Consider the following 12,223-nt stretch of genomic DNA (forward strand, 5'->3'; position numbering starts at 1 on the left):
TTAAACCCAATATTTTCAATCTTTCCTTGCAGGTCATGTTTTCTAGACATTACTCATTTTTGTTGCTCTCCTCTGGACTTTCTCCAGTTTGGCACATCTTTCCTGAAATGGGGTGCCCAGAACTGGACACAATACTCCAGTTGAGATCTTGATAGCCCAGAGTAGAGTGGAAGAATTACTTCACGTGTTTTGCTTACAACTCTCCTGCTACTACATTCCAGAATGATGTTCACTTTTTTTGCAACACGATGGTACACCGTTGACTCATTTAGCTTGTGATCCACTATAACCCCCAGATCCCTTTCTGCAGTATTCCTTCCTAAGCAGTCATTTCCCATTTTGATATGTGCAATTGATTTTTCCTTCCTAAACTGAGTACTTTGCATTTGTCCTTATTGAATTTCATCCTATTTACTTTAGACCATTTCTCCAGTTTGTCCAGATCATTTTGAATTTTAATCCTACCCTCAAAAGCACTTGCAACCCCTCCCAGCTTCGTATTATTCACAAACTTTGTAAGTGTACTCTCTATGCCATTATTTAAGCCATTGATGAAAATATTGAACAGAACCTGACTCAAGACCGATCCCTAAGGGACCCCACTCAAAATGCACTTTCAGCTTTACTATGAACCACTCTCTGGGAATGATTTTCCAACCTTCCTTATAGTAACTCCAGGTAGGCTATATTTCCCTGGTTTGTTTATGAGAAGGTCATGTAAGACAGTATCAAAAGCCTTACTCAAGTCAAGATACACCACATCTACCGCTTCCCCTATCCACAGGGCTTGTTACCCTGACAAAGAAAGCTATTAGGTTGGTTTGACATGATTTGTTTTTCAGAAATCCATATTGACTGTTACTTATCACCTTATTATCTTCTAGGTGTTTCCAAACTGATTGCTTATTGCTCCATTATCTTTCTGGGTACTGAAGTTAAACTGACTAGTCTGTAATTCCCCACATTATCCTTATTCCCCTTTTTATAGATTGGCACTATATTTGCCCTCTTCCAATCCTCTGGAATCTCTCCTGTCTTCCATGAGTTTTCAAAGATAATCGCTAATGGCTCAGATATCTCCTCAGTCGGTGATTTGAATATAGTTTTTGCTGACTGCACAGATCTGTCAGAACTCTAAAGCTGCTGTTGCATTTATCAATGGTCTGCTTTGATTCCAAGAAAAAGGTTTAGACATTTCAATCTTCAAATCACCCTCAAACGTGATGCAATAATTAGTATCTATCAGAGTAGTAAAAAATTTTCCAATAAAACAACTTTAATCAAAAAATGGTGATCTGATGAAATTCAAATGTTTCATGGAAACTTACTGATTTAATAGAAATTTTCAACTGGAAATTATCTAAACAGTTCATTTTGATGAGGTTGAAACATCTAATTTTGACTGTGTTTTATAGTAAATTATAAACTATAATGTAATATATAAATCAAAACAAAATGTTTCTATAAGGTCATGAAAAATTCCAAGATTTTGACGTTGTGTCCCAAATTTGGGATGAAACAAAATTTCAAAGTCTCAGAATTTCCTGAAGAGTGGAAATTCCACTTTTTCGGCCAACTCTAGTATTTAACTATTTAAAATTGCTTATGTCTCTTAGAATTCCCCAGACAAAGCTGGGTAAACATATTTATATAATTAATTCTCTATTAAACAGATTATTTGGCATAGAGGGAAAAAGGTTTAAATATCATCTTTCATCTGTAGCTCTCATATGAATGGGACAAAGGTAATCAGTGACCAAGAGACATTACCAACTAAGGGCTATTCATAGAACTAGATAAAATGACTTGATGGCAGAGACACAAAGTATGTGCGATAATATCTTTTACTGGACCAAGTTCTGTTGATGAGAGACAAACTTTCAAACTTACACAGAGCTCTTCTTCAAGTCACAGTCTATTTCATAATAGGCACATCCCCCTTCTTGACAAAAGCTAACAAATAATCTACTGTACTTTTTTTTTTTGCTAAAAGCGGACCCCTCCAAGTCAACGTACAGCCATGCTAGCAGCTCATTAAGGAAGCATGGCTTAATCTGCTGCTTTCCTGCTGTACCTATCTTGTGGACAAACAGATAAATTCAATCTACAGGAATATCTGTCTGGTATATTTCATAAAACCTGTCAAACACCAATGGACATACTTGAACAACAAGGCAGCTGCTACACCAGGCACTCCTTAATAGAGATCTCACCATCCTTCAGTTTATAAATATGAGAAAGAGCATTTTCCACTGGTTCAAGACATGGAAGAGCATGTACAATAGCAGAGCTTAGTGGTTTTATCTCTCTCTCTCTCTCTCTCTCTCACACACACACACACACACACACACACACACACACACACACACACACTTACTTGCAACTAGCAAGACAGACAGTATACTGAACACTGCAATCTGAGCTACCTTCTTGATAGTGGCGTTTGTTTGACCAGGACTGTCCATCATTATGGCACAAAAACCTCTGAATACACCGACGGATTGTATCTTCAAAGCCAGGTCTCATGGAAGACCGTAATGAGTTTGTATCTATGTTGACGAGTTTACCTGTCACAGGAAAGAAAAACTTAAGATAATCATAGAGTCCCTGTCATTTTAAATATAATCCTAATATTAAAAATACAGAATAGTATTTCAAAAGTCACCAAATATTGTCTATATTATGTTTTTATAACGTACCCATCACTGTAGCATCTAAGCACTGAAGTTGTTTTCTAAGCGTCTATCTAATCTTTTCACTTACACACCGCTTCCCATGCAAGATCTCAAACTGCTTTATGAACATAAATTCTGAACACCCCTGTGAGGTAAGTTATTACCATATCATTTTTACATATAAGGAAACTGAGGCACCCAGAGGTTAATGCCAAAATTCTCAAAAGCGTATAACAATTTTGGGTTTCCCTGGTTTTATGCAACCGAAAGGAGACCCCGAGGGCATGGTCTGCAAAGATTATAAAGAACTACACCTGAAATCAATAGGAGCTGCAGGTGATTGGCATCTTAAAGCAAAAAACTGCCCAATGTGTTTAAATATTTAAAATTTAAATACCACACCAGACTATAAAGGTTTCATGATGTTACAGAAGGAAAGGAGAAATTATCTCAATGAGTCTTCATTAACTTGATAAATGATTAATAAACACTTTAGGAATACTTCTAGAGGAAGATGTAACGTAAATAATTTGAAATATTACCTAGTTAAAGAAAGAAAGGCAACAGTACAAGTAGTACTAGTTATTCCAAGTATTAAAACTTATTTGCCACAATTTTTATACAAAACAAAACAAGGAAGAAGAGCCATCCATTACCTTCACCTCAAGTAGATTTCTCACCTGAAAGGTCATGTCTCGTAATAAAGCTTTCTGGGTTTGTTGGAAATACCCTTTCCACTGTAGTGATGCGACGTGCCACACAAATCATACAGGACTGCAAATCTGCAATGAAAGACTTATTTTCCTCTGTGTCCTATTTATTCTATTATTACTTTCTTATAAAGGAGCAGGACTCTTGCAATATTAAGATAAAGGCATAATATGGGAGACGAGATTTGAGGATTTTGCATTTAACTCCTAAATTATTCTAAACATGGAATTCTGAAACCCCAGGCTTCATAACATAAATTAAGTAGTAAATAACTGTAGTAAGAGGATTTTCCTGTAGAAAAATTACCTTCCCCTTCTTCCATCATAGCTCTTGGCTGAGATAAAGCAAAACACTGCATGGTTTCATATCTCTGACGCGACTCCTGGTTGCTGCCAACATCATCCAAAAGATCATGAGATGTTTTTACCATCATGCGGCAATTAAACGTATGACTCTTCTGTCTAGGTGTTTCATTGGTCCAAGCAACTCCATTAACTAAAAGAAAATAATCATAAAAGTTCACAAAGATTTTAAAATAAAATTAATTCTTAATTGCCTGATTTTTGAAGTATGCAGTGTTGTACCTTTGTCGGTCCCAGGATATTAGAGAGAGAAAGTGAGTGAGGTAAGATATTATCTCACCCACCCGATCTCTGATTTTTGAAGCTCAGATACTATAACATTTTTACAAGATTTGTTAAAAGGTCATCATATTGAAACTTTGGGGATAGTGTTCTTCACTGCTGGTTGAAAGAACACCATCCCCTCTAAGGTACTTTCAGCCCCAATCAAACGGGAGTGGAAAAGTCATTCCCTTGTAAAAAAGGGCAGATAGTTCCCATTTGTTCATGGACTTCAAATCTCAGCTGTCTAGCAACACAGTTATGAAATATTGATTGAAACCATTCAATCAGCTTTTTGCTTAAAACTACAGTATTTACACAATTCCGGATGGCAGCTTCTGCTTGAAGAACAAAAGGACTAAAAGAACCTAATTATTCTGCTTCAAAATGGGGAGAGACACGTCAAAGCTGAATTGTTAACAGTTCCCAGAGCTTCATCAGGATGTGGAGAGAACTTGTGTAACATTATTTTAGGGCTTATCTTCATGAGGAATTCTGGAATAGCTATTCCTGATTAACTCCATAAGTGAAACCTCTTATTATAAGAGCTCCTTATTCTGAAGTAGTTTACTTGAAGTGTATTAAGCAATTTCAGAATAAAGCACTCTTATTCCAGAATAAGCATGTCCACACAGAGTTTTTCAGGAATAATTAATCCATGTTAAAGTCACACTTCACTTTATTCTGGATAAAATTCATATACAATTAAAGCTATGTTTTAGTCCTAGGTATTTTTAATAAATGTCATGGATAGTAAACAATAATTCAGGGCCTGTGACCAATCCATGACTTGTACTATATACCCCTGACTAAATCTTGGGTGCTCTGGGGCAGGAGGCGGCCCAGGACCACAGCTGATACAGGGGGAGAGGGACAACGCTGGTGCTGGGGGGGACAAACCGAGACCATTGCTGCTGCTGGGGGGAGGTGGGGGCGGGGTCTCAAGACTGCCCCAGTAGCGGCCTGTGCGGCTGTCCCTGGGGTCAGTCACTCTGGCCACTGCAGAAGTCACAGAGATCACAGAATCAGTCACTTCCCTGATAGACAAGGCCTTATGTATAATGAATCCCTTAGAAACAGGCAAGCCAACCTCAAATGCCCATCTCTCTTTCACTTTATCAGAGTATAGAAACATGCAACTCCATAAACCTAGGCATTTGTTCGCTACAACCACACAGCATGAATATCTGAACCTACGTTCTGTTAGTTGCTTATATAATTTCTAGTTTGAAATTAACATTTTAAATACTTAGATCAAGAGGATATAGATTTAAACAGTAGTCCTGGTTATGGAATTTTGTTTTCATTCTTCTGCTCGTCTGCTAACAGCAAAGAATGCATAATCAATGTTGCAATATTCCTATTAATTTAATGGTAAAAGTCATATCCTAAAACTCAAGACAAATGATAGTTGCACCATAAGAAAGAGATTTGTTTTGTAAGGTTAACAATTTTGGAGTTTTTTATTTATTTTTTAAAAAGTCTGAGAATCTAAGTGAAGACCCTATTACCTGCAGATTTAGGTAAGTTTTTAAGGAAGTCCTTCCGGTCCTCTTCATGCAAGATGCTGTGGACACTTGTATTAACCAAATCCTCTTGTTTATACTGCAGATATTGTGTGACATTTTCTGATACAAATACAATGTTCCCATCTCGATTTACTACAAACAGGAAACCATCCAATGCCTAAAAATACATTGCAACGATACATTATAAACACACACACAAAATTCCAGACCTGCTAAAACAGTTCATTTTAAAAAGTAAGTGGGAGATAAAAGTGTTGTAGTTTAGGAGAAGAATCACTTAACTTTTCTGGCAGAAGAATTAAAGTTTCAAGTTTTCCTTAAAAAGAAACTTTCCTAGTAAGGAAAGTTTCAAGTATCAGAAACCCGCTGTTCATTTGTTCTTCCACTATTGATCTTAACATGGTGATAATCAAACATTTGGTTTTTAACTCTTTTAGCCTGGAAACATGACACTGAGTCTGTGACATCTCAGTAACTTCTTTAACAATACAATGAAGTCAAAGTCAGGATTATAAATTCGCCACAAGACCTTTAAGAAGTAGAAGTGGAGTGTGAGGGAAATAGCCTTCTTAAGGATACATTTTCAATAACAATGAAGAACATAAAAAGAGAGAGAGAGAGAGAGAGAGAGAGACTATCCACTTTTTAAAAACCACTGTACTCATTCCCAAATCAGAAACAGCATTAGAATATCTCTAAGACACTTAGCTTTGAAAGTACTTCAAAAACTTGACTCAAAATAGCAGCCTACAACATACTGAACTACTTTGTGTACTAAGCAGTAAGACTGGTTTCCTGGTTTTTAGAACTCTTAATAAAAGTTACCTACGTGATTCTTATGTAATTTGGAGTCTCAACACGTGAGGGCAGCAGCAAACTGATCTACTGCATACGGCAGTGGTCATCAACTGGTCGATCGCAATTGACTGGTCAATCCTAGAGGATCTCCCAGTCGATCAAGATCTCCGGCGGTATAGTGTGGCTGCTGCTAAGGCAGACTCCCTGCCTACCCTGACCCCACTCTGCTCCTGGAAGCGGCCAGCGCAGTGCAGCTCTGCGGCCCTGGGGATGCAGGGGTCTCCCTCCACGCTCTACTCCTGCCTGCAAGCACTGCCCCCGCAGCTCCCATTGGCTGGGAGAGCTGCAGGGACGGTGCTTGCAGAGAGGGGCAGTGCACAGAGACACGTGCCCCCAGCAGCCCCCTCACCCCAAGGCGCGTTGGCCCCTTCCAGGAGCGGTGTGGGGCCGGGGTAGGCAGGGAGCCTGCCTTAGCCTCGCTGCACCCATTGCCTACCGGGAGCTGCCGGAGGGAAGTGCTGCCTGGTGGGAGGCCGCATCCCAACTTCCATTGCTGAGCCCCCTCGTGGAGCCAGCACCTCATACCCCCTCTTGCACCCCAAACCCCTTCCTGAACCCCAAGCCCCACCCTGAGCCACCTTCCAGAGCCAACAACCCAAACCCCCTCCTGCACTCCAAGCCCCAGCCCTGAACCCCCTCCAGGAGCCAGTACCCCATACCCTCTCCTGCACCCCTTCCCAGAGCCTGCACCCTGACCTCCTCCTGACACCCCAATACTCTCCCCCAGCCTGGAGCCATCTCCTGCACCCAAACTCCCGCATAGAGCTTGCACCCCGCACCCTCTCCCAAACCCCTGCCCCAGCACAGTGAAAGTGAGTGGGGGTGGAGGAGAGCAAGCGATTGGGAGGGGCTTTGGGGAAGGGGCAGGGTAGATGCTGGGTTGCCCTTAGATTCAAAAAGTGATTTTGGGCGTAAAAAGGTTGGCGACCACTGGTATACTGGAATTGATCCTAAGCACCACCATTCTGCACCTGTTACTTCCCCTTAAGACAATGGGAATTCAGGTGTTCATTGCTTCCCAGAATCACTCCCGGTCTTACAGACCATCATCAAGCCATGAAAGTGGCCCAAAGTCCTTGACGGCCATTTCCTGAGGTAAAAGGGGGGGGGGGGAGGGGGACTTGAATGCGGAGTCTAGTCAATGTAATCTTATTAGCCATTTATTGGGACTACTACAAAAATAGAACAGCATGCTAAGGCAAACCCAAATGCCATCTGATTTTGAATCCTTCTAGACTGCTTCAGCAGAGTTGAGAAAACAATGATGGATTTTATTTTTTGTCCTTTTAAAACAATGTTCTCCATTGCCCTTGCACGCTAGTTTTTGTTGTAGGACTGCTGGCATTTCTCAGTGTTGTAATCCTGTCACATAACCTATTGCTTAAGACTATGCAATATCAAATCTCATTTGGTTGTACCAGAGCATCATTTACACTTGCCTGTAGTAAAAGAGGTCCCAATGAATCCTTATCAATAACCCCTTGACCTGTAGAAGATACATCAGCCTTCTGTACATCATCATCACAGGATGCTGTTTTTCCTAAAATCAAAAAGATAAGGTTTCAAAAAGGCACCATTTTGTGTTTGGAAGCACAGAAATATTTTTTTGAAGTTATGTGCTGCATTCCAGGAAGCCTGAGAATAAGCAATGAAGTTGTAATTACACGATACCATTTAATGTTACAATTATATGCACAAAGGGAGCACAACACTTTTTTTATACTGTAGAACTTCTGGGCAGAGATTGTCTTCCTGTGTATTTTGAAAGCACCTAGCAAATTTTGGATTCTGCCACACCACTACCACGAACAGTTTTCATGACAAAACTTCTTCCACTGGGAAGACGATTGCTTTATGAAATGACTGTCCTCCTTTGGTCACTTTTGGCTGGCCAGCACAAACTTTTCAATATAATGAAAAGCTTCCTAATTCTTCCCTTCTTCCTATACAACCGTGTGGAAGATAAACATTTTAAATCATGTTCAGACTTAATTTGAGCTTTAGCCTAGAAAGTAATCCAATTTAACATGCAGAATGTACGATTTGCTCATTTAATTGTGTTCTTGGATCCAAATCAAAATACAAGACCGGAAACAAATTCTCACTTGGCCTTCTGCAGATTACTTAATCATATCTGATGCCAATAATTAAAAGACTTTTTCAGCATTTTAACCTAAAATATACTGAAGAAAAAGTAAAAGTTTGTTACAAGGAAAAAAATAAAAATAAAACCATGCAGTAAAGTAATGGAAAACAAGCAGCAATCTCTATTACTGTGGCACCTACTGGCTGTTTAAGCAGACCACAACAGGAGTTTAATGTACCAAAGGAAGATCATCAACCAGTGAAGTGCACAATGAAGTGGCAATAATGCCACCGGGAAAGAACTTCTAAAATAGCAATTAAGGCTACTTTAAAAAATAGAAACACGTTCCAACAGGGCAGATAAAGCAGAATTTGGAAGTTTACCATTCCAAGTAAAGTGTGTGATATATTCCAGCAGGCTTCTAACATAATTTACTACTGAATGGAAACTCACTGAACTGGCATATACCTGATGTGCAATCTATTCAAATTTTTTTGAAGTCACTTCTACCAGCACATGTCTCACAATTACCAGAGATTTAGGGGGAAAACAGCAAATTTAACAATTATATTTGTCTGATTTGTTTAAAAAACTATTATTGTTACAAGTAAAACCTAAAAACCATCCTGTAAAACTAAGACATTAGCAAAATAGATGTTCCTCTATATTTTCCCCCCGTTTATTCTGCACTTGATTACATTCGGTGTACATTAAATGGCACTTTTTAATTGGTTACATGGTCAGCTAGTTGCAGTCTGACTGTATTGGACCCCAATTATTTTCCCTTGCTAGAAAGGCTCTCAAACACCAAAACAGGAGCAGAAGAGGCAGAAAAATGTAACATGAATTTTAAAAAATAATTTAAAATTTCAGGACATAGCACTGAAAGGATGCTCTATGAGGAACTGGGCATCTTTTATAAATTAGTTTCAGACAATCCAAGTTGGCAGGGAACCTTTAATTGATAGGCAATAGATGGATTTCTTTACTCCAGTGGGCAACTAGTCCATCTATGTTTTGAAGAACAACTGCTTTATGACCTATTTTAAGTTTTTATTGCTTGTTTAGTAGTTTAAGGAAGCTAATAAGAAACGGTGTACTTTAGGCCCTGATTCAGGAAAGCTTCCCTATTCATAAAGGGTGTTAAATATAATGCTTAAAATTAAGCAACTGCTTAAGTCCCACTAAGCACATGCTTAAAATTAAGCATGTACTAAGTGCTTAATCGGGAATAAGCCCTGAACAGGAATGGATTTAAGCATGTGCTTAAATGCTTTCCTAAATCAGGGCCTATTGTATGAAAACTCCATTGTATTGTCTCAGCAACTAAGTATTGTTTTGGAGAGAAACTGCCTCCTGATAGAAAACCAAATATTCTTCCTTATAATCTGAGAGAGAAATCCTTACCTTGTTCCTTTATCTGCCGGATCTGCCTTACAGTTTCCTTTAAAATTGCACATTTATCTGGTTTGACATTGAAATTGTCAATGTCACTCAGATTAGCAGATATCAGCTCAGCTAGCTCCTCAATATATTTGCTTTCCTGCTCACGTCGGCGTTTCTCACCACTGCAGATCAGACTAGGAACAAGAAGCAGCACTTAATGTACATAAATTTCAGCATAAACAAGAGCTATGATCACACTGTCATCTTTGATGCACTTACATACCACTTATCACATAAGTTTAGCTAGTGGACATTCATCTCATCAATTTACACCTGTAGGTTTTTACCATATAAAGGAATGTATCTTCAGAGATTATGACAAGATTATTATTCCAAGAATAACTGTTGTAGTTATTTTCTTAAAAATTCCAACTATTACAAAACTACTGTATTTGTACTATATAGGCATTTTAAGGTGGAAAAAGCTGCAGCACCTGCATGGCCAATAAGCTATAAACAAAGTTTTACATCTAATTCAATGGCATTTCTCTGTCAGTAATACAATAACTTTGGAACACTGCACCCATCAACTCCAGAATTTCAGGAAATGTTCTAGATATCAGTGGGCACAAGTATGTTGATTTAAAGGCAGATCAGAACACCAGAAAAGCTTATTTCACAGGAAAATCAGGGCTTCCAGAGTGACTGGTGTTGCAGGCAGAAGAATCTCTCTGCTGCCCCTGGTGGAGGTCTACACATACCAGAAGCAGCATCTTAACTGGCTGCATGGGGATAGCCTGTAGTTTGGAATATCAGAGAAATAAGAAAGCTTTACAAGTAGCAGGGAGGATCTAGGCGGCTGGGTCAGCAGGGTGGAAGTAGGAATCTAGAGGGCAATGGAGATGGGGAGGGGAAGCAGGGATCCAGGGAAACGTGGAAAATGGGGACAGTGGGGAGGGGGTTTGTGTCAGCAACCTGGAGAGGGAGGAGTGGATATGAGTAGGTCCCTACCAAATTCACAGTCCATTTTGGTCAATTTCATGGTCATAGGATTTTTAAAATTGTAAATTTCATTATTTAAGATATTTAAATCTGAAATTTCATGGTGTTGTAATTGTACGAATCCTGATCCAAAAGGAGGATGTTGGGAGGGGCGAGGGGGAGAAGAGGGTCACTAGGTTATTTTAGGGGATCGTGGTATTGCCACCCTTACTTCTGCACTGCCTTCAGAGCTGGGTGGACAGAGAGCGGAGGCTGCTGGCTGGGAGCCCCCAGCGCTGAAGGCAGAGCCGCTGCCAGCAGCAGCACAGCAGTAAGGATGGCATGGTATGGTATTGCCACCCTTACTTCTGTACTGCTTCCTTCAGAGCTGGGCCCTCGGTCAGCAGCCGCCACCCAGCTCTGAAGGCAGCAGCACAGAAGTAAGCGTGGCAATACCACGATTCCCCCTAAAATAACCTTGTGACACCCCCCACAACCGCCTTTTGGGTCAGGACTACCAGTTTGAGAAACGCTGGTCCCTGTGAAATCTGTATAGTAAAGGGTAAAAGTACACAAAAGACCAGATTTCGGAGGGAGGGAGGGGAGAACAGATTTCACGGTCTACGGTGCGTTTTTCATGGCTGGGAATTTGGTAGGGCCCTAGATGCGAGGAAGGGAAAATGGGGACTGGGGGAGGGGGGTAGGATATGGGGGGAAATACAGAAACCCTACCATGAGGGGAAGGGAGGAGGCACACAGAGAATCCGGCATGGGGAAGACAATGCAGGACTTTGGTATGCGGGCAAACACAGAGACCCAGGCATGGGGGGAAAAGGGGGAATGGAGGTGCACACAGAGCCTCTGCCATGGGGGAAGGATATGGGCACACAAAGAGCCCCTAACATGGAGAGGGTGAATAGGGGTCAATGGCATGGGGGGGGGAAACATGGGGTACACAGAGCACCTTGGCATATGGAAGAGGGAGTTATGGGGGACATTCAGAGCTTCTGGCATGAGGGTAAGGGTGGAGGGACTTGTAGGGAGTCCCTTAAAGGATTTTATCAACTGAATACAAATGAATAGCAAAACTCTTTTAATATTAACGTCAATTAAAAACTAAAAACAAACCACCACGCTGCACTATTTATAATTTTATTATGAACAATTTAATTAAAACAGTGAGGAAAATGTGTTTACTGTACCCTGGTCCTGGGGCATCACAGGGCAATGGCTTGCGTTTCCTTGACTCACTGGTCAAACTGTCCAAGGAGCTTTCTCCCAATCCACTCATCTTGATTGAGCAACAGCCAACTGAGTTTACATCAGCAACTGAAGTGTTAAAAAAAAAATCACAAACTGATGATGCTCTCTCAA

At 40.3% G+C, this 12,223-nt stretch overlaps 1 protein-coding gene and 1 long non-coding RNA gene across 5 annotated transcripts in view; one reads left to right on the top strand and one right to left on the bottom strand.

Moving 5' to 3' along the window:
• Positions 1–12,223, bottom strand: part of NCOA3 (nuclear receptor coactivator 3) — a 165,318-nt gene that overhangs the window by 26,564 nt on the left and 126,531 nt on the right. For all 4 annotated transcript variants that reach the window (XM_054045649.1, XM_054045648.1, XM_054045647.1 and 1 more), the window contains 7 exons: positions 12,052–12,178; positions 9,890–10,062; positions 7,836–7,936; positions 5,521–5,695; positions 3,693–3,881; positions 3,356–3,457; positions 2,427–2,567 (listed from right to left, as the gene is read on the bottom strand). In XM_054045649.1, the coding sequence (XP_053901624.1) occupies positions 2,427–2,567; positions 3,356–3,457; positions 3,693–3,881; positions 5,521–5,695; positions 7,836–7,936; positions 9,890–10,062; positions 12,052–12,140 (970 nt within the window). In that variant the 5' untranslated portion in view covers positions 12,141–12,178. The remainder of the gene's footprint in view (positions 1–2,426; positions 2,568–3,355; positions 3,458–3,692; positions 3,882–5,520; positions 5,696–7,835; positions 7,937–9,889; positions 10,063–12,051; positions 12,179–12,223) is intronic.
• The window catches only part of LOC128846511 (uncharacterized), a 28,529-nt gene that overhangs the window by 3,280 nt on the left and 13,026 nt on the right, over positions 1–12,223 (top strand). The window lies entirely within an intron of this gene.

This window comes from Malaclemys terrapin, chromosome 12 (assembly GCF_027887155.1).
Source record: "Malaclemys terrapin pileata isolate rMalTer1 chromosome 12, rMalTer1.hap1, whole genome shotgun sequence".
Lineage (NCBI taxonomy): Eukaryota > Metazoa > Chordata > Testudines > Emydidae > Malaclemys > Malaclemys terrapin.